A 20,980-nucleotide genomic window follows, 5' to 3' on the forward strand; every position below is an offset into this window, starting at 1 on the left:
TCCCATGCAACAGATACACTGGAAATAGCAAGGCCCAGAAGAGACATAGGATTATAAGTGGATACAGGTGGAAATGACAAAGATCGTTAAAGCGAGGAGAGAGAAGCTAAGATGTGAAGGACAAATGTATAATTGGCATCCTTGAAATGGAGAACAAACTAGTACAGGAAAATGTACTCAACCATACGTACGAGTCAATAAAATGTCTCTGAAATTAAAAAAAAAAAAGTAAATCTGCTGGTTGAAAAATGGAAGTTGAGTCAGTACACGCACTCGCTCGTCTGATCCTTACGGTGGGCCTGTAACATGGGCATGGGGGACATGAAAGCAGGGGACACTGAAGCAACAGTAAGACAAGGCCCCGGGCGAAGGCGTGCAGGTGGGACCGAAGTCAGCCTGCAGTCGAGAAGGCGTCAAGAACCGCGCGGGATCGGAGCGCGGAGCCTTGGCCGGAGAGAAAACCCGGTGTAGATTACCCAGGAGCTGGACCCTGGAGCCAAAGCAGGACTATAATTGGACGAGACGGAGTAGCGAATGGATTTCCAAAAGGAGCGAGCGGGAAGAGAAATCCTGGAGCAGGATTTACTCTGCACTTTGGAACGGAGTCGTAGAGAAACGCCGGCGGCGCGCAGGGGCGCTTGCGCATTGGGTTGTCTGGGTTTATTCGGGGAGAGACCGTTGGCCCAAACCAGCGCAAGCGCATCTGCGCCCTGCGCCGGCGGGGCCGGTAGGGAGCGGCCGGGCCTCCGCGCGCACGCGCACTGCCGGGCCCGGGCGCGCGGCCTCCGCGCACCGGGACGGCGGCGGGTGGGCGGGGCTTCCTGCGTGCCCCTGCGCTAGGGGATTATGGGATAGTGGCGGACGGAGCCGGGCGTCGGAGGCCCCGAGCGGACTGCAGAGCCCGGAGATCCAGCCGGTTTGGGGAAAGGGGCGGCCAGGGAGGTGGGCCTCGGCTTCCGTCGGCCGCTGCTCAGCGCCGCGGCCTGTCCGGACTGTGCAGGGAAGCGTCTCCCCTGACCGGCCTTTGCTTTCCCGCGCCGCGCCGGGCCGGCCCGGGCCAGCCGGGGCGACTTCCCCGCCGAGGGCCTCCGTGGGCCTCGCGACCGCGCTGACCTCCCCGCGCTCCCCGGCCGCCGGCGGGCCCCGAACCTTCGCCTCCGTCCGCTCGCAGCCGGCGCCGCCCCCCGAAGCCCGCGGCTCGGCGCGCCGGGGTCCCCCCCCCCAGGCCCGAAGGCGCGTGCGCGAGCGCGAGCCCCCGCCGCCGCCCCCCGCCCCCTCATACCAGGCCCCTGAGCAGGGGCCGGAGCCTCCGGCGGCGGGGCGGGGGGGGGCGCCCCGATGAGCCCCGAGTGCGAGGAGCCGCCGCCCCCCCGCGCAGGTGAGCGGCCGCCGCGGGTCCCCCACCCCTCCCGCACCTGCTCCCCCTCAGTCCACGGGACACCTCCCCCCCCGCCCCGCCCCAAGTTCCTTAGTCTCCTCGCAGCAGCCCACCTCCCCAGTCTCTCCTCCAGTCCAACTTACCCTCCTCGGACCCAGCCCCACAGCCCTGGGTCTTCTCCACCGTTTCCTCCCCGGCCCCCTCCCCTGGAGCACCCCCTTCCTGCTCTCAGACTCCCCGGCCCGGGCTCAGGCCCCACCGGAGCAGCAGGGCGCTCCTGCCCCCTGCCCGGCTGAACGTGTGCGGAGGGCCCGGGAAGTGGCCCCATTTCTGTGAGGGCAGGCGGCGGAGGGAGGGGACATAAAGGCCCGGCCGGACGGTCACAATTAGTGGTGTTGTGATGGAGGTAGCTCGGGCCTGCGGGCGGCCGAGGAGGGCCCGGTGAGGCTGGCTCAGCGCTGGCGCTTGCTGTTTGGGAGGGACGGGAGGGCTTGACAGATGGAGAGTGGGAAGCAGGGCCTTCCGGGTGGAAGGAGCAGCACGTGCAAGTCTCTGAAGGTGGGGGCCCGGGACTGGTCGGCAGAAGGGTGGGGAGGAGGAGGACCTTGGTGTCCAGACCCTTGAATGTGACCTCCGGGTTAGGGTCCCTTCTTGTGCGCTCGTGTGCACCCCAGTGTCTGCGCAGAGGCCACAGAGGCGACAGGAACACCGGCCTGAAAGGCAGGAGGTTTCTGCAAGGGAAGCTGTGTTAGGTGTGGTGCGAGGTTCAGAGTTGTAAAGAAACTTGAGTGGGGTGTAGACTGGTGCTGACGTCAGGGCTCTTCTCATTCGGTGGCTCTGGGGATTCGGCGGACTGTCTGGAAGCCTGTAGCAGAGTGCAAGGCAGTAGCTCTGACAATGATTACTAGGTTTGGGATGATCTGTTGCAGTGGCCCTCAGGGACGATTGTGCCCCCCAGGGGACGTTTGGCGATGGCAGGAGACGGCGGAGGTTACAACGAGGGGGGTGCTCCTGGTTACCCGGTGGGTAGAGGCCAGGGATGCTGCTCGCCATCACCCAGTGCACAGGACAGCCCCTCCCCACAGGAGGATCTTCCAGCCCGAGTGTCCGTAGTGCTTCGGGGGAGAAACCCTGCTCTCTTGCTTGGGCATCGTGTAGTTTTGTCTTATCTGCCCTGTTGGCACCCGTCAGCGGCTCTGTGTTCTAAGCTGTGTATTTTGATTTACTTTCGTGTTTTTGGTGATTTTTGTTGGGTCACCTGTTGTTTTTCTGCATTAGAGGAGAACCTGCTGGTTCCCCCCCCCATCCCCCCAACACCAGCACTTTTTCCAGGATCTGTGGAAAGTGACTTTAGCGGGTCACTTTCCCCTTCTGGATTTCGGTTTTTAATTAATTCAACAAGTGTTTCTAGCTGTCGGTCTGGCCTTCTGCAGAGGGAGGCAGGTGACAGGAGGGGCGAATCCTGTCACAGAGCGCTCAGACGCTGTCATAGGGTGACCACGGAAGCTGTGGAAGCGTGGAGCAGGCCCCTAACGCAGTCAGGGGAGGCTTCCTGGAGGAAGTGGTGTCTGTGCTGAAGCCTGAAGGACCCAGGAGGAGCTATTCAGGCTCGAGAGCTGGAGGGGAGGCAGAGGGAGCAGCCAGGCAGGGCAGAGGCGAGGGTGCCTACAAGCAGTCAGGTGTGGCGGGAGTGTTGAGCGCCATGCGGGTTGCCGCAAGAGATGAGGTGAGAGAGGCCTGGGAGCTCTGGTGAGAAATAGGGCCTTCCTGGCATCCCTGGCTCACCAGCTCTCTAGGGCAGGCTCAGCACGTGGGGAGTGGGGACACGCCCTCCTTTCCAGGCCAAAGCTCCTTTCTCTTTGAACACTGTTTTATGGGTCTTCCCGTGGGAGGTGCGGTCCTCCAGTCAGTGTGAGGTGTCTCCCAAGTGAGGAGACTGAGGCTCGGTGCTGGTAGGACCTGGTCCGAGGCCACAGGGATTAAATTTGGAGAGGCAGGATTGGAGCCTAGGCTTTTCTGACTTTGGATCACCCTGGAACACCCAAGTCTGCTCCTCCTTGTGTTCCAAGTGCTATTTCAGAGTCAGTTAGTTCTTTTCTTTTCCTCCTGGGAACCCGTAACTGATCCAGGAGATGGTCTGAATGTGAGCTCTCAGTCCCCTAGGTCCTTGGCTTGGGGTCTACATTCTGTTTCCTAATTATTCTATCCCCGGGGTTGGACCAGAGTGGCCACCTCCCTTGGGAGACTGTGCTCTGGGCTGTCCCCTAACTGGGGATCCCTCCCAGGCTTTCCCAAGCCATGGGAAAGTCCCAGCTCATCGTCCTCTGTGGCTCTGGCCAGGCCCGCCCCTTGTCCCACATGGGCCTCCTGCTGCCCACCCTGCTACGTCTGTGCTGGGTTCTGCATCCGGCACACACACATGGGGTCCTCCTCAGAGGTCATGGGGTCGCCATTACTGTTATCCTGTCCTTGGAATCCAAGTCCCCTACCCCCTTTCCTTGGCAGAGAGGACTTGGCAGAGAGCTGACAGTTGGCTAGGGGGACTTGAGGGAGGTGGTCTCACCGTCCTTGGGCCTGTGAGCCCTGCAAGGGGCTGGGGCTGGCCTTTCGGTAGTGGGTTCTCTCCCTTCGTAGGGCTCACGTAGCCCGGGTCTCGTCACGGCAGCCTGTGGGCCTGTGATGGCTGAGGGTGGCAGCTCAGGGCAGCTCAGGCCTCCCAGAGGCCTCTGTGCCCTTGACCTCCACTTCTGGGTGCTTCAGGGCCAGGGCAGGCGAGGCAGGGCAGAGGATGAAGGACCTGCCCGTGGGCTCCCTGGCAGGCAGAGCTGTGTCTGGGCAGATAGAGGCTGTGGCAGCGGCCGCCCAGGAGCTGCCCCCAGGCCCTGCCGGAGCCAGGGCAGGGGCCGGCAGGCTCTTGAAAGGGCAGCTGGCGTCAGAGCCTAACGACGACCCAGCAGAGCAAGAAACCGGAGGCCATGGTGCCAGGCTGGTGGAGGGAGAGGTCGTTCTCGTGTTTAATGGCTTCCTTTCGCGCTTACGGTTTCCCCTTCTTCCGTTTGCAGCCAGAGTCATGGTTTTCAAACTGCCGCTGAGAGCCAGTGCTAGTCCCTTCCGCTTTCTTGAGGGTTGCTCAAAGTTGCATGGGTGGGGGTGGGGTGGGGGTGGCGCCTGCCAGAGCGTCTGAATGACCTGGGCCGCTCAGGCAGATGGGGGGGCAGTCTTTGTCCAGGTTCTCTGTGTTCAGAGCCGTCACCCCCGGGTTCATGGCTGGCTCCTTCCCTCCTGCTAGGGGTGTCCGGGCTTCCACACGGTCAGGGACCCCTGCCTGAGCTGGCGGTCCTGACAGCGTGGCCCCATTTCACAGATGGGGATGCCAGGTGCTGGGTTCACCCCGTTAGAGAATGAGAGTGGAACCCCCTCTCCTGTCCGTCCTATTCGCAGGGCTTCCAGCAAGTTCTGCTAAGTGGGAAGATGGGGTTGGCCGTCAGCACTTGAGAGTGTCTGTGTGTTTAGTTCTCCCGTATCCGCATCTCTGTTCTGTGCAGAGCTTGCGAAGTGATGTTTGTAGGGTGCCCACCACCACCTGCTTGCATCTGGTCCTTGCAGGCTCCTCTGATTTTTGGAGGAGCCACCTGAGGGAGAGTTTAAGGGGCTGCCTGGGTCTGAGTACCCCGCACCACCCAGCACCTCCTGTCTTACTGTGGGTGGCCCCACCCATCACCCCCCCACACCAGTTCTCTGGAAAGCCCGCTTGGGGAAGGAAGCCCGACCTGCCGTACCAAGCGGACCTGCGGTGGAGGTTTGGGGGTGGTGCCCGGAGCCCGGCCCTCTAACTAGGTGCTTTGGAAGCGGGTGGGTCAAGAAGTTCCACCTGTAGTCAGGAGAGCAGGGCAGGCGAGTCCTGCTTCTGCTTCTCGGTGGCCTTGGCTCTGTCCCTGGGGGCCCCTGTCTCCACGGCTGTTGAGTGGGAATCATGATCATGCTTCACCTCCTCGTCTTGGCATGGAGACAGGGTACCCGTGTGGGTGCACAGGGTTTCAGGAGACATGGGCTGGTCCCTGTCCCCACCCTGTCCCTCAGCTGTGGGGCCTCCCTCCCCCACTTAGCTCAGGGACACTGACAGGGACGGTGGGGGAGGGGAACCTAGGCACGCTTTCTGTGCCTCCACTCTTCTGGATGGAGGCTGCTGTCTTGTAGGAGCTCCCGGTGACTTGGACACACAACAAGGCCTGGGCCCGGCCCTGTCACCGCAGCCTTGGGCAACTGTGGTTTTGTTTTTGGTCATGGTTTTTGTTGAGATGTAATTCGTATGTCGTGTGATTCATCTATTTAAAGTGCACAAGTCAGTGGTTTTTGGTGTATTCAGAACCGTGCAGCCGTCACCGTAGTGGGGTTTTTTTACTGAGGTATAATTCAAAAAATGTGGACAATTTCAGAACTCTTGGTTGTTTTTATTTTATTTTTTAAAAGATTTTATTTATTTGACAGAGAGAGACACAGCGAGAAAGGGAACACAAGCAGGGGGAGTGGGAGAGGGCGAAGCAGGCTCCCCGCTGAGCAGGGATCCCGATATGGGGCTCGATCCCAGGACCCCGGGATCGTGACCTGAGCCGAAGGCAGACGCTTAACGACGGAGCCACCCACGCGCCCTGGTTGTTTTTATTTTAAACATGCTTTTCCCAGAAGAAAGTCGCTTACCTGTTAGCAGGTATTCCTCACCCCCACCCCCCACCCCCCTGCACCGGCTTCCCCAGCTCTTGCTTCTGTCCCTGGATTTGTGTCTTCCGGACATTTCTCGTAAACGGAGTCCTGCAACACGTGGTCCTTGGTGACTGGCTTCGTTCACTCTGCGCAGGTGGCCTTTTGAACCCTCTGGTGTCCTCGTCGGGTCCGATGTGGGAGGAGGTGGAGTGCTCACCCCACAGAGCTCCTTGTGGCTCTGGGTGGTGGCTGCCCCTTGAGGCGGTTCTGGTCCCAGCTTCCTCCAGCTCAGGACATGTGCCCGCGCGGGCCGCCAGTGCTGTGGGGCTGGGCCTTCGTTTTCTCACCTGTGGCATGAGCCCTGTCACGGCCTTGTCATCAAGTGAGGGAGGACGTCCATTAGCTGTGGAAGGGTTCCCGGAGAAGGTCCGGGAGCCGGGCAAAAGGAGGGAGTTGCTGGTTTGCAAAGGAAGGTTGCTGAGCACCTCAGGGTTGGGATGATGTTTGCTCTCAGTGCTCCCTGCCCCCCCCCAGCGGGGGGGGTCGTTCTTGGCAGGAGACCCCCCCCCCCCCGCCCCCCCCCCCCGCGTGACGGTGGCTTAAAGATGGCTGGGGGGTGACTGGGTGGGAGTGATGTCCTGGCAGGGATGTCGCCTGCTGCTTCAGAGGGGCAGGGGCCTGATAACACGTGGGGGTACAGAGGGGGTGCCTTTCTGCTGGTGTTTCTGAGGTTGTCGGCCCAGCGAGGATGGTGGTGCCTGTGTGGACCGTTGTCGGGTCAGGGCACGTGCGCTGTGTGACGGCGAACCCTTCGTGTAGGTTGATGGATGTGGGTGGTGGATGGAGGTGGGGCCGCAGGACTGCCCGGCAGGAGACCCCGAGGAGGAGGAGGAGGAACAGCCCGATAACTGGGGCGTCCCAGGCAGGCGAGGCGCAAGAACACAGTTGCTGAGCAGACCCCAGGTGTGGTGTACTCTGCATCCAGAAAGGCAAGTTTGTGGGCGCGGGTGAGGACAGCCAGGGCAGGATTTGGAGGCATTTGACGTGGAGGGAAGCCCCTGGGCGCCTGAGCACAGACCAGACGTGGGCAGGTCCTCGAAGCCAGCTCTGCCTGGAAGCCTGTGCAGTGGAATGCGGAGAGCACAGGGCAGGCCGGAGAGGCGACGGGGCCTGGTCGGGGGGAGGGCCGAGCAGGTGGACAGAAGCCCCGAGGTTTCCGGTGGCCGGGGATGGGCGGGGGCCCGGGCCCAGAAGCCTGCGCAAACCTGGGCCTGGGCGGGCAGCTGCCTTGGCGCGCCCCAGCTCCCTCACCTGCAAGATGGGGCCGTCGTGCCTTCCTCGGGTGAACGAGCTGAGCCGAGCCGGAGAGTGCCGTCGGCACCGCGGCCAGCGCGGCGTGTGGCCGTCCCGTCTGGGTCACAGTCGAGTGATGCCGGGAGGCCTAGGTGCCCAGCGTGGCGCTCGCAGGGACCTCCTCAGGAGAGCCCCAGGCTGGGGCGGCGCACCCCAAGATGGCACCGCAGGACCACGTGGGAGGAGCGGGGCTGCAGCTTGCTTGGGGAGGGGGAGGTCCCAGGGGAGGCAGGCCTGCCCAGGGGCCCGGCAGGTGTGCACCCTCGGCCGACGTGGCCGGCGGGCGTGTGGCAGTGGACGCCGCGGGAGCTGGAGGTCCAAGTGGACGCTGGGCTTGGCCCGAGCGGGGCTGGAAGGCTGGCCGGGCCCTGGGGTCCCGAGTGTGGAGACCTAAGGAGCCCTTTTGGGCATTTGGCCAGGAGTGAACATCAGACACTCCAGTTTGTGTTTCAGGAGAGTGGCCAACGTGGGGTGAAGGGCGTAGGGCTAAGGAGCGAGTCCCTGGGGGACGGGGCGTGGAAGCCTCGTGGATGTCCCCGCTGCCCCCACTGGCGCCTGGCGCTTGCTGCTGTCTTCCCTGACCGTGAGTCCTCCACCTGCAGCCGTCCCGGGTCTGGGGTCACTGCGGATTTAGAGCCACTTGCTCCCGGTCACGGAGGGTGGGGAGGACGCTGGGAGGTGAGTGTCTCCTGTGGAGGCCGGAAGGGACGGCTGGTGCTGGAGGCGGTGTCTTGAAGGGACCGAGGCTCAGAAGGCCAGTCCTGCCCGAGGCCACACGTGCCCCGCTCTGCCCTGGCCTTAAGTCCCGGCTGCTTCCTGAGTCAGGTCAGAGCTGTGCTCTGCTCTGGGCTGGGGCTCCTTCTGTGGCTGACGAGTGTTCTGTGGTCGGGGGCTGTGGGCAGACAGGGCGAGGGAGGGCACGTAGGAGAGGGACTGCCATCTGTGGGTCCGGGAGGTGCCCGGGGCCTCTCGGTCTGTCCTCCGTGGCCTCTGCCTCCAGTGGTCTCCGCGAGGCAGGTGACGCGTGTCAGCTCTGGCCCCGCCTGTGTGGTGCTGGGAGCCCCCGACTTCCTGGCAGTGGGGCGGCAACAGCCCCTCCGAGGGGCATGTGGGTGCTCTGCGGGGGGGACGGAGAGAGTGGGAACGCGTGGGCGGGGAGCTTGGTGGCACGTGCAGGGCGGGCCTCGCGCTGGTCTGGACGGGGGGCCCGTAGGCCCCTCAGAGGAGCGTCTGGGTGCGTGTGCACAGGGAGCACCTAGTGAGTGCTCCCGGTGTGGTGCTCCCGACGGCAGCTAGCCACCTGTGCCGGGGTGGGTCGGGGCACGCAGGGTCCCGGTGCTGGCTGGGGACCAGGGCGCCATTCTGCAGGGGCTGCGAGACAGCCTTGTCCTCCTCCCCACCGAGTCACTGACCGTCCTGGCTCCTTTGGGCCCCGTCAGGGGCTCTTCTGAAAGGCCCTCCTCCCCCACTTGTCCTCTTCCTTGTCCAGCCACTGGGTGGGGGGTTGGGTGTGTTTGTGTGTGTGCAGCATCCAGGCAACAGCCACAGCCTGGGGACATCTTAGACTTCCCCCTGCCACCGCCCCACGCCCCGCCCGTGGTGATTTGCCATGCTGGAAGGCAGCCGCGGGCTGGCGGCCATGGGGCATTTGAATTTGTTCAGTGAGTCCGATGCCCGAGGCTTCAGGAGAGCATGGCTCCAGCCCCGCCCCTGGGGGGTCCCTGCCCAGACGGGGGACGGAGGACGACAGGATCGCGATGGCTCTGCGCAGGGCTCTCCTTTGTGGGGCCTGGGGGCCGAGGGGCGGTCAGGATGGGCAACTGGCCTGCGCCGTGAAGTGACCCCTGGACTCCAGGGTGGCCTGGCAGGCTGTCATGGTCGTCCGGGTGATCGGTGGCTGAGGTGGAGGGTGTGGGGCAGGCAGGGCCCGGCGTGTGACCCACAGCCCTGCCCTCAGGGCGCCATGTTTTGGAAGTTTGACCTGCACACGAGCTCACACCTGGACACGCTTCTGGAGCGGGAGGACCTGAGTCTGCCCGAGCTCCTGGACGAGGAGGACGTGCTGCAGGAGTGCAAGGTCGTCAACCGCAAGCTACTGGACTTCCTGCTGCAGCCGCCGCACCTGCAGGCCATGGTGGCCTGGGTCACCCAGGAGCCGCCGGCCAGTGGCGAGGAGCGGCTGCGCTACAAGTGAGCCCCTGCCCGTTCGGCCCCGGGGCTGCCCCGGCCTGCTGCTCCTGGCGCCTCCCGGGTGGGCTGCTGGGCCTGTGCGGGTGCGGGAGGGGCGGCGAGGGATGAAGTGGGGTCTCAGGGAAGGTCGGCTGGAGCCCTGGGGGCCGTGGGAGCCACGTGTGGGTTCCGACAGGAGGGCGTTGGGGGCGGTGGGGATGGGCAGCCAGCTTCCCTGGCATCGGCCACCCTTTCTGGATGTGAACTGCCCCCCCCCCCCAGGTACCCCAGCGTGGCCTGTGAGATCCTGACCTCAGACGTGCCCCAGATCAACGACGCGCTGGGCGCCGACGAGGCCCTCCTGAACCGGCTCTACGGCTTCCTGCAGAGCAGAAGCAGCCTCAACCCCCTGCTGGCCAGCTTCTTCAGCAAGGTCATGGGCGTCCTTATCAACCGCAAGACGGACCAGGTACCGCCGACCCGAAGCCCCGGCCGGTGTGCAGGCAGGTGAGCAGGCGGGCACAGGCCCCGGGCCCTGCCATGTGACGCGTGCTGTCCCTCCCGTCCCCAGCTCGTGTCCTTCCTGCGGAAGAAGGACGACTTCGTGGACCTGCTGCTGCAGCATATCGGCACCTCGGCCATCATGGACCTCCTGCTGCGTCTCCTCACCTGCGTGGAGCGTCCACAGCTGAGGCAGGATGTGGTCAACGTGAGCGTGGGACTGTGGGGGGGCCCGGGGAGGGCCGGAGGAGGGCACTGGGCTGGGGGGGCACCGGGGAGGGCGGGCCGTGAGCGGCCGCCCACCTTCCTTCTCACCCCCAGTGGCTCAACGAGGAGAAGATTGTGCAGCGGCTTATAGAACAGATCCACCCGTCAAAGGATGACAGTGTAAGTGTTCCCTCCTCGCCTGCCCGCCCAGCTGTGGCCCGGCCTCTCGCCCCCCTCCCTCCCTGGAAGGTGAACTGTTGAGGAAGGACGCGATTGGTGCTGTGTGTGCTCCTCCTTCCAGTCTGTCACTGACAGGGCTCTTGCCGCCCACGGGGAGCGCATCTCAAGAGCCAGGAGCTTGGCCCAGCGTCTCCTGATGGGTCAGGGGTCTGGCCAGGGTCTCCGGACTCCAGGCTCCAGCCTGGCCCCCTCGATGCGAGCCTTCCAGGGGCCCCTTCCCCGCTCCCCACTCCTCTGCTGAGTGGGGCCTGGCAGCTTCTCGAGTCTCTTGTCCCTGGGTACACCCTGCTTGTTCTTCAGCAAATCCATGCAGAGGCCCCACATTTTCACTGCAGCCGGGGCGGGGGGGTCTCGCCTTGTCTTCCGGGGCTCCTGGCTTACAGAGCAGAGCTCCACAGGTGCGGGTAGGTACCCCAGGCATGCGGCCAGCAGGGTGAGGACCACTCAGGCCCAGGGGCGGGGGGCGTCCGTGATGGGCTCTGAAGTGCGGCCCGTGGCCTGGACGGGTCTGGGGTCTGCGCAGGTGGGTGCTGGTAGCTCCCTGTTGGGTTAGACTCGGAGTCCCGCTCGAGTTTCTTTCTGGGTTTTTCCTGGAACAGCTTTATCCAGATAGAGATTACGTACCATACAGGTCAGCTGTTTATAGCACACGGCGGCTTTTGGCGTAATCACAAAATTGTCCCGTTATTACCACGTGGATTTGGGAGTATTTTTTTGTTACTCCAAAAAGGAAAGCCCGTGTCCTTTAGCTGTACGCTGTTGCGCTCGTGGTCCCCCTGTCACCCCAGGCAGCGTTCTGTCTCTGGGCTCGCGTCTGCTGGACTTGTTGCGTAAAGGCGGTCACACCGTACTTGGTCTGCGTGTCTGGCTTCTGCCTTAGCACCAGGTGTCCGTGTTCATCCGTGTGCTTCATCCCGTCCTGAGGCTGAGGGGTGTTCACAGGAGCTTGTCTGCTCACCAGTCGGTGGACGTTGGGGTTGCCCCACCCCGGCTGCAGCAGATGGTGTGGGGTGTGGGATGTCCCCTTCTGCAGAAAGTTTTCCGGGGACTCTCAGTTCCTCGCCGTGTCCTCTTCCAGTGTTTGGTACCTTGTGTCCGTACCCTGGGCACCTGCGTCCCTGTCTCTGTGACCCTTCTCTTGGTCCTGAGGCCCAGGTGTCAGCTCCCAAGGAGTCCTGAAAGCAGGACATGGAGGGCCTGGCAGCCAGGCTGGTGTCCTCAGCTCTCTCTTTGCCTCCGCAGCAACATTCCAACGCATCCCAGTCCCTGTGCGACATCATCCGCCTGAGCCGGGAGCAGATGATCCAGGTCCAGGACAGCCCGGAGCCTGACCAGCTGTTGGCCACCCTGGAGAAGTGGGTTTGTGGTTCCGAGACCCGGGACGGGAAGCTGTCCAGGGCCCTTCAGCGTGGCCCCCGTGCCGACCCCACCCTTATCCCTCGTCCTGACCCCTGTCCCAGGCAGGAGACGATCGAGCAGCTCCTGAGCAACATGCTGGAGGGGGAGCAGAGCCAGTCTGTCATCGTGAGTGGGATCCAGGTGCTGCTGACCCTGCTGGAGCCCAGAAGGCCAAGGTGAGGGGGGCCAGCCTCCCCGGTGGCCGTGCAATCCCTCGGAGCCCTGCCCTTCCATTCAGAGGTGAAGGTCGTGGGGACACGGTCTCTACAAGTGGTCTCCCGTCTCGGTGGTCACTCGGTCCTGGGAGAGGAGTCCTCCGCTTCCGTCTGAGGCTGCGTATACCGTCTGTAGCTTTGAGCTGGCGGGCGTTGCCCAAAACGATGGGGCCTTGCGCTGCACTTCACCGGGGAGCAGCGTGTCCCTTCCTGATGTGCTGCACGAGTGCGTATCACACACACAGGCCTGCCTCCTGTCCCCTCCTGCAGGTCCGAGTCTGTGACCGTGAACAACTTCTTCAGCAGCATGGACGGACAGCTGGAGCTCCTGGCCCAGGCGACCCTGGACAGCACCACGTCCAGCGTGGGCGTCCTGCACGCCCTGCGCCCACGGCTCGGCCATTTCCACCAGCTCCTGCTTGAGCCGCCCGAGGTGGGCCGGGAGGCCAAGGAGGCAGGGTGGCAGGGAGGGTGGCCCATGGTTCTGGGCAGTGCTGAGCCAGCCGCCCCTGTGCCCGTAGCTGGAACCGCTGCGAACTACGTGGGGCAGCCTGGCCCCGCCGCTGGGCAACACCCGGCTGCATGTGGTCAAGCTGCTGGCCAGCGCTCTGAGCGCCAACGATGCGGCCCTGACCCAGGAGCTCCTGGCGCTGGACGTGCCCAACACCATGCTGGTGCGGAGGGGCGGGGGGTGCAGGGGGCCCTGGGTGGGGAGAGTGGGGGTGGGGAGCAGCGGGGGCACGGGGCGGCCCCTGGGCGGGGTGCGGAGGGTGGGGTGGGTGGAGGGGCCTCTCGGTGCCAGCCTGCGGTGCCCCCACCCAGGACCTCTTCTTCCACTATATGTTCAACAACTTCCTGCATGCCCAAGTGGAGTTGTGTGTGAGTGCCCTGCTGAGCACTGCACCTCCCTCCGACAGTGGCCTCGAGATAGCTGCCCCGAGCCCCGTCCTGAAACACGTGAGCTGGGGCTCCCGGGCCCCCCTCTCTGTCCCGAGTCCCCCTGCCGGTGCTCACTAGGCAGCTTCACGGGTGGGGGGGCCGGGGGCTCGGCCTTGTCCTTAGGTCCGTCTGGGCAAGACGGAGGGTGCCGAGCAGGTAGGTGCAGGTAGGGGTGCCCTCGGGAGGCAGCGGGTGTCCTCTGGGGTGACGGCCGCCAGGCCAGGGGCGGTGCCTCCCGGGACGGAGCCCAGGGCCTCGGGGAGGAGCTGTTGAGCAGCGCGGCCGCTTGGGCATCGTGGCCGTCACTGTGGGAGGCGGGGGGACGGCTCCAGGTTTGCTGTGTACGTGGAGGGTGGAGGTAGAGTGGGAGCCGGACAGACCGAGGGGCCGGGGGACGTGTCCGGGGGTGCAGGGGGGGCGCAGGCAGTCCGGGAGGGGCGTGCCCCGGCCCGCCCCCACGGCCCCCCTGTTCCCTCAGCTGCTGCAGCAGTGCCGCCTGGTGGAGCGCATCCTGACCTCCTGGGAGGAGAACGACCTCGTGCAGTGAGCACCGGGGACTGCCTGCGTGGGCGGGGGACGGGGGCGGCCCGGGGCACACGGGCCGGTCCAGCTGTGGCCTCTGATGTCGCCCAGGTCTGCCGGGGGCCCCCGCAAAGGCTACATGGGCCACCTGACGAGACTGGCCAACGCTCTGGTGCAGAACACGGAGAAGGGGCCCAACGCCGAGCAGCTGGGGCGGCTGCTGAAGGGTAAGGGCCAGGGCTGCCGGCGGGGGGGTGGGCAGGGGTGCAGGCCGGGGGCCTCACGCCCCGTCTCCTCCCCGCTGAGCAGAGCTGCCCGGAGAGCAGCAGGAGCGGTGGGAGGCCTTCGTGTCTGGAGCCCTGGCAGAGACCAACAAGAAGAACGCCGTGGACCTGGTGAGGTGGCTCCGCCCTGTGTCGCGGGTCTGTCCTCCGCGCGTACCCCCCGCAGCCGCACCCTGCCCGTCCCGGCCCTCACCCCCGCCCGCCCCCCGCCCCAGGTGAGCACCCACCACCTGCACTCCTCCAGCGACGACGAGGACGACCGGCTCAAGGAGTTCAACTTCCCTGAGGAGGCAGTGCTGCAGCAGGTGGGTGGCGCGGCGGGCGCGGGGGGCTGCCCTGCCCGGGCTGCCCGGCCCCACCCGCCCCTGACCGCGCCCCCCCGCAGGCCTTCATGGACTTCCAGATGCAGCGCATGACCTCGGCCTTCATCGACCACTTTGGCTTCAATGACGAGGAGTTTGGGGAGCAGGAGGAGAGTGTGAAGTGAGTGTGGCCTTCTGTGGGAGGGCAGGGGCTCAGGAGACAGCAGGTCGGCGCGCCGCTCTTGCCGGCCCCGTGGCTTCTCCTGCCCGCCTTGCCGTGTCCTCCCTGCTCCCACCCGTGGCGTGCCTGCCGGTCCTAGCGTCTGCGCTCAGCCTGACGGGCCAGTCCTGGCTCCCGGCTCCTCTGTCCCCTCCTTGCGGGGCATTGGCTGAGGGTCTGGAGTGAGAGCCAGGTGGGCAGGCCGTGGTCTGGGAGGGAGCTCAGCCCGCGAGGCCCCTGAGGGGAGAGCCATCAGAGCAGAAGACGTTGCTCTGAAGGAGTCTGGGACGGTCTGAGGGAAAGCGGAAGGACCACCGGAGGGCAGAACAGGAGCGATCCTAGTCTGATAGTGCAGGAATCCGGTGGAGAGGGGTCCAGCTGGCCCCTTAGGGGCGGGCTGGGGGCAGCCGGGGGTGGGGTCCGGGGACAGGCAAGAGGGGCCTCAGCTGCCCCTGGGGTCCCCATCTGCTTCATCACGGTACTTGTGCACTGTGTGCCCACCATCACCCTGTGCTCAGGGCTGAGGAGCCTCTTTACAGCTGGGGAGACTGAGGCATGTGCTGGTCGGTGTGGGAGCAGGATCGCCCCTGTGCGGCTCCGTGAGAGGGCACCGTGACGGGCTGTGGTCAGCTGCTGGCCTGCCCTGCCGGACAGAGGTCTCCTCGGGGGCAGACGTGAGCTCTGTGTCTGCTGCCCTGCCCGGCCCCGGGCCCGGTGCCTGGAAGGCGGGGGCCCCAGAGCAGACCCCGCCCGAGGGAGGACAGACCGACCGCTCGGGGGGTGGCGTCGGCACAGCCGGCTGTCTTTGTGGACGAGACTGTGTTGTCTTCTCTATCATGTAATTCCCAGTGGGGTTGGAAACTATAAAAACCGTGAAAGCCGTGAAGCGTTCTAGGACGGAGAGCAGATGAGTATTTTTATAGCTCTGGGGCTGAAGATACCGGCCCGCAGGACTCGTGTGGCCCGGGTCGGCTGCCGCGCCCGGGGCCCCGCTCTGCCCGGCGCTGCACGCTTCGGCGGCAGAGGTCCAGGGGACGCGGTGCAGACGCCGAGGCGGCACTCAGCTTATTCACCCCCCTTTGTGGCCCAGTGTTTCCCGAAGTAGACAAATGATAGAACACGGGGACAGAGTGCGGACCCCATACAGACAGACCGACCGACGGCCCCGGAGGAAAAGGGGGCAAAGCACAAGGGTCCCGGGCCATGAGGGAGTATGAGGAAGGCTCTCGTCAGCGGTTCCTGGCCGTACTTAGCACAGGAATCGTGCTTCTGCGAGGCTTTCCGAAAGAGAGCGGCGCCGAGGGACCGGGTGTTGTCGGCCTCAGCGGAAGGCTGGGGGCCGCCCCTGCCCTCGGGGCCTCGAGGCCAGGATCCCAGCTGCAGACCGGGCATCTGGGCTGGGGCGGGCTGTGCGGCCCCGCGCTCGGTGGAGGGGTTTTCGCGGACCAGCGACAGCGTCCGGGCATGCGGCGCTGCAGGCCCCGCTGGAGACGGGCAGGGTGACGGCCACGCCCCGGCCGTGGCCAGTCTCTCCTTCGGTGTTGTTTCTTGGACTTGAAGGCCCGGGGGCCTAGGGCAGCACAGAACAGAGGCAGGGGCAGACGGCTGGGCCGCACACGCCTCTGGCTCGATTCCCAGCTGCCGCCCCGGTGGTTGAAGGCCCCGTGAGCCCTGAACCCTCGCTCCTGGGGGAGGTGGGCACCTGGATGGTGGCCTTAAGTCCCAACGGTGCTTGTCCAGGTAGATGCTGTCTGTGTCTTAGCACGGAGAGAACCAGGTTGAGACGCGACGTGCTCCGTGGCCCGGGCTGAGGCTCCCGTCCCCTCGGGGCATCCGTGCGAGGGCTGGGGCAGGCGGGTGCTCTCAGCTGCCCGCTGCCAGTCAGCAGCTCCACAGGTGGCCGGAGGGGGTCACGGCACTGACGTGAGGCCACAGACGAACTGTAGCCAGTAGGCGGACTTGCAGACGCAGGAGGGCGAGCGGCGAGGGTGCGTTGAGCGGACGCGGGAGAAGCCTGCCACAGCGGCCGCCTCACCACCCTGCGCCTCTCTCCTAGCGCGCCTTTCGACAAGACAGCCAACATCACCTTCTCCCTCAACGCCGACGACGAGAACGTGAGTGCTGCCCGTCCCTGGTGGTGCGGGGCGGGGGCGGGGGCGCTGTGGACCGTGCTGCCCTCCCCACCCACCCCTGCGCCCCACAGCCCAACGCCAACCTGCTGGAGATCTGCTACAAGGACCGCATCCAGCAGTTCGACGACGAGGAGGACGAGGACGAGGATGAGGAGGAGGGCCAGGGCTCCGGGGAGTCCGACGAGGAGGACGGCGCCTGGCAGGGCAGCCAGCTGGCCCCGGGAGCCCGCCGGGGCCAGCCCCCAGCCGTGCGGTGAGTCCGTGAGCCCTGGTGGTCGGCAGCCCGGGTGGAGGAGGAGAGTGAGGGAGTGTGTGTGTCACTCAGGTGAGTTCGGCTGCCAGGGGCGGAGCCCGGCCGCCTGTGTGGGTCCTTGTGCGGCCGGCCCAGGTGTGCGTCCCTCCGTCCCTCCCCTCTGCTCTGCCCGGTCAGCTCGCACTCAGGCCGTCCCGCCGCTCTCTGCGCCTTCGTGCCAGTAGCGGGAGCCGGGCTGAGTGTGGGCGAGCTGGCCCCACGGCCGCCCACTCAGTGGTCAGGGCCTCTGCCCCCCCGGACGCAGACAGGTGGCCGCATCCTACATCCCCACCTGGCCGCTGTGCCCCCGAGGCTGGCGTGGGCCTGACCTGTTCCGCTCGGGAGTCCACGGCCCGGGCCTGTGTGCGTGTCACCCCCATCTGCTGGGTGGCCCAGCCGGTGAGCCCAAGGCCTCGGTTTGCCCTGTGTTCTCTTCCGGGAGCGTGAGAGTGCTCGTTCTTGCTTTTCACTTCTCGGTCCCGTTTTGGGTTGCGGCCTTGGGGGGGGAGGCGGGGCCCGGCTTCCCCCTGCAGGTGCGAACGCCGTCCCAGCCCCTCTGGTGCCACACACCGGCCTCTCCCCACCAAGCGCGCTTGGTGCCCCGGCCAGAAGCACTTGACTGCACGAGCGCGGCTCGGCTCCTGGCCGCTCTGGGACCTCCCTGTCTCGACAGGTGCCATCGTAGGGCTTGAAATCGGGAAGTGAGTCCTCCGACGTGGCCGTCTGCTTGGGGCCCCTCGAGAGTCCGGGGGACGGTTAGGACCAGCAGGTTAACTTGAGCAGGGAAGCTGGCTGGGGTTGGGAGGGCCTGCCCTGGAGCTGTGTCAGCCCGGGACCTGGGACCCGCATTCCATCGTCCGGTCCCGGAGCGTGCAACTTCCTTCCATTTACTTAGGTCTTTTTCAGAGGATAAGCTCTGTGCTTCCTTTGTTCAAGTTTTTCCTGCGTATTTTATGTAGGTGGAACTCTGAGATTTCCCAAGCGTCCAGAAATACGGTGCATGTTTGTGCATCGACTTTGGGCTTTGCAGACTCATTCGCTGTAACAGTTAACGGATTCCTTGGGGTCTTCGGTCTACAGTCAGGCCATCTGCAAACAGGGTTTCACTCCTTCTTTTCTGGTCTGGAGGCTCTCCACGTCACGTTCTTGTGTCCTTGGGGTCCTGAGCAGAGGAGGCCCCCGGCTTGCCCCTGACCCTGGGGGGACAGCGGGTCTTCCAGCACTGATGTGACGTGGGTTGTGGGTTTGGGAGAGGCCCCTTCTCTCCTCCCGTCTGCTGAGTGTCTTTGTGAGTCGTCGACCGTGTTCAGCGGCGTCCCCGTGGCTTCCTCTCCTGTCAGTAACCGTAAAGACGGCGGGCGGCCGGCTCTTAGCGGCCACGTGGTTTGCTCAGCCGCTCCCTGGCTGGGGGACGTGTGGGCCAGGCGGGCCTTCCCCACGGGCTGGGGCCGTGCCTCAGTCCACGTTTAGGCCGTGGTGGTGGAGCGCCTGCTCGTGCTGGACGTTGCCCTCGGGCCGCCCGAGGCGGGAGTGTCGGGTCGGCCCTCAGCCCTCGGGGAGCCTCCGGGACGAGGCGGAGGTCCCACCTGCCCTCCCACGCCCCAGCCCAGGGAGGCCCCGACCGGCCTGTCCCCCCCGCCCCCCCGCCATCCCTGTGTCAACGCAGCAGCTGACGGTGGTTTCCGGGCAGGAGTGGAGGCAGCACAGACAGCGAGGAGGACGACGACGACGAGGACGACGAGGACGACGGCGATGGCCGTGCGGCTGGTGGGGGGACCGGGCCCCCCTCGCAGCCTAGCCCCGGCCCCCAGCCTCCGGGTGGGTGAGGGCACGGGGGGGCGGCGGGATGCAGGCGGGCTGGCTGCCTCCTGTGCTCACCCCGCTCCCCCGCCGCCCCGCCAGGCCCCAGCTGGACAGCCACCTTTGACCCAGTGCCTACAGACGCCCTGACTGGCTCCCGAGACTCTGGGGAGAAGGAGCCGAGCCCCGGGCTTCTCGCCCCACAGGGGTCCCTCGGCGTACCCCGGGGCCTCCCCGCCCTGAGCCCGGCCGGCCCTGCGGCCCGCACCGCCCTGCAGCTCAGGTGAGGCCGCTGGTGGGCGCCCGGCCTGGGTCCCTTGGGCTGGAGCGTGGACCCCAGCTGGCCCTTGGGCTGCCTCTCTCCCCTCAGGTCTCAGGACCCCGCGTCCCTGTCAGCACCTCAGGAAGCCACAGACGGCAGCCAAGTAGCAGAGCCCTCGGGTGAGCGCCGCCACCCAGCCCCGCCCGCTCTCCCCTCGCACCCTGGCCTTGCGCGCTTGCCGCGCTGAGCCCGGCGTGTCCTGGCCTCTCTCTGCACAGCCCCCTGCCAGGCCTTGGTCAGCTCCGGGGACCTCCAGGCCACACTCAGAGGGACGCGCTCCACCCCCAGCTCCCTGGACAGGTGACCGGCTGGGGAGCAGCTGCTCTAGGGGAGCCCTGGGTGGGCCCGGCCCCACAGCTGCTCTCCGGGGCCCTGGTGGGACCCCCAGGTCTGCGGCACTGCCTCGGCACCCCGTGGCGGCCAAGGGTCCGTGTGGGTGCCCCGGAGGCCCCTGGAGCTCAGGGCTCCCCACTCAGCCCCAGGGGCAGAAAGGCTTCCAGAAGGGGGGCAGGCAGTATGTGGAGCCCACCTTGAGCTCCTCCTGCCTGCGGTGGCTCCCGGGGTCTCTGATGGGACGGACCGTCCTGGCCATGCACTTCGCCGCAGGCACGAAGGGGTTTAGGGGTGAGGAGGGTTTCGGTGCTGATAACCCTGCTGATACCCACGTACCCCGCCGCCCCCGCAGTGCAACCAGAGACCCTGCTACCTCTGTCCCAGCCCCCAGGGCCTGCCAGCACCCCCGGACCACGGAGGGGGAGAAGAGCCCAGAGCCCTCGGGGCTCCCCCAGAGCCAGAGGTGAGTGCAGGGCGGCCTCCCAGGGCTGCTGGTGTCCTGTGGCGGAGGCCCTGACCTTTCTGTGTCCCTCTCCCCTGGCAGTGCCCAGGCCCTCAAGCCGCCTCCGATGCCCAATGGCTCTGCTCCGGGAGGGCCAGCACCCCTCGGCTCCCAGTGAGTGGCAAGGGCTGGGTGGGTAGCAGATGGGTTGGGGCTGGGCAGGTGGGGGCCTCGGGGCAGCAGGTTCCTCACGTGGGTCTCCCTCTTGGTTCCCAGGTAACTGCCTGGTCCCGGTGGTGGCGGCTAAATCCTCCATACTCCACGTGGACCTTGCCCGAGTGGGGGCAGGGCGGGTCCCACGATGGCCCTGTTGCCCCATCACCCTGTCCCCCCCCTGTCTGCCCCCACGTTCTCTCTTCTGGACTCCCAGGAGCCAGGTGCCAGGGAGTCAGGCCCCTACCCACCCCCATTTGCACTGAGAAAAGAAATTATGGAGTTTTGTCTCCTAGAATAAAGAAACGATTGAATAGAGAGAAAGGAGAGAGAGAGAGAGAGAGAGACCTATATTATATATTAGAGAGAGAGAGAGAGCGGGTGCGTGGAGAGCCAGGAGGAGGCCCGGCAGGGCGGGCAGCGGGTGGGACCTTCATCCCATCTCGGTGGGGGCTCTGTTGGGGCCCCAAGGTCATTGTCTGCCCTCCCCTCCCACCACGCCCCAGCCTCCGGTGCAGATGCCCACACCCACACTCGGCCCAGGCCCACCTCCGGGGAGGGCTCGAGTGGGGGCCGTGCCTTTGCCCAAACCCTTGCCCTGGACCCTGCACTTTGACCCAGGCTGGGAGATAAAGGACCCTCTGCCTGGCCCTGTTGGCTCTATGGGAGCTGGCAGTCCCCGTCCAAGGGGGTCTCCCCGTGACATTCCCATGGGGCCCCAATGCACTCACTGAGACCGCCCCCCACACCCCCCGCACCTCCCATGGACCCCGGGGCGGGGGGTTGGCAAGGGTCGGCTGGGGTCCCCTTCCCGTGCCCAAGGATCTGGGGTCCAGCCCAGCTGCCAAGTGACCTTGTCCCAGCTCCCTCTCCCCAGGCTGGTGTGAGTGTGCGTGTGTTCGTGCTGAGCTTCTATTTCATATTGCAAATATAAATAAATAAAGATCGTTTAAGATTCCTGCTCAGACTGTGAGTTCTGGGACCTGGGGCCGGGGGCCTGAGCTGTCCCTGCATCAT

The 20,980-nt window shown here is 65.6% G+C and overlaps 1 protein-coding gene across 3 annotated transcripts; it reads left to right on the top strand.

The window, feature by feature from the left end:
* Positions 1–853: 853 nt before the first annotated feature.
* On the top strand, positions 854–20,923 carry PPP6R1 (protein phosphatase 6 regulatory subunit 1). 3 transcript variants are annotated; one of them, XM_044921993.1, is made up of 24 exons: positions 854–1,378; positions 9,390–9,622; positions 9,884–10,070; positions 10,173–10,310; positions 10,424–10,489; positions 11,792–11,904; positions 12,010–12,123; positions 12,433–12,595; positions 12,684–12,836; positions 12,985–13,119; positions 13,580–13,644; positions 13,735–13,850; positions 13,933–14,018; positions 14,123–14,212; positions 14,293–14,390; positions 16,486–16,543; positions 16,633–16,814; positions 18,544–18,671; positions 18,756–18,936; positions 19,024–19,094; positions 19,194–19,275; positions 19,661–19,771; positions 19,853–19,924; positions 20,027–20,923. In XM_044921993.1, the coding sequence occupies exons 2-24, from the start codon at positions 9,396–9,398 to the stop codon at positions 20,028–20,030; spliced, it is 2,640 nt and encodes an 879-aa protein (XP_044777928.1). In that variant the 5' UTR covers positions 854–1,378; positions 9,390–9,395; the 3' UTR covers positions 20,031–20,923. The 3 variants fall into 3 exon arrangements, with proteins under 3 accessions (XP_044777928.1, XP_044777929.1, XP_021538035.1); XM_044921994.1 differs by lacking the exon at positions 20,027–20,923 and having other exon boundaries at positions 19,853–19,928; XM_021682360.1 differs by lacking the exon at positions 854–1,378 and having other exon boundaries at positions 9,185–9,622.
* Positions 20,924–20,980: the final 57 nt, after the last annotated feature.

Source organism: Neomonachus schauinslandi, chromosome 16 (assembly GCF_002201575.2).
Source record: "Neomonachus schauinslandi chromosome 16, ASM220157v2, whole genome shotgun sequence".
NCBI lineage: Eukaryota > Metazoa > Chordata > Mammalia > Carnivora > Phocidae > Neomonachus > Neomonachus schauinslandi.

What these genes read in the sequence shown, in the direction of transcription:
- PPP6R1 (XM_044921993.1), top strand. Translation starts at nt 9,396, where the DNA reads ATGTTTTGGAAGTTTGACCTGCACACGAGCTCACACCTGGACACGCTT. An exon ending in CTGTTGGCCACCCTGGAGAA is followed by an intron (nt 11,905 to 12,009) that starts GTGGGTTTGTGG and finishes CCCCTGTCCCAG; the next exon opens with GCAGGAGACGATCGAGCAGC. An exon ending in GAGCAGGAGGAGAGTGTGAA is followed by an intron (nt 14,391 to 16,485) that starts GTGAGTGTGGCC and finishes CCTCTCTCCTAG; the next exon opens with CGCGCCTTTCGACAAGACAG.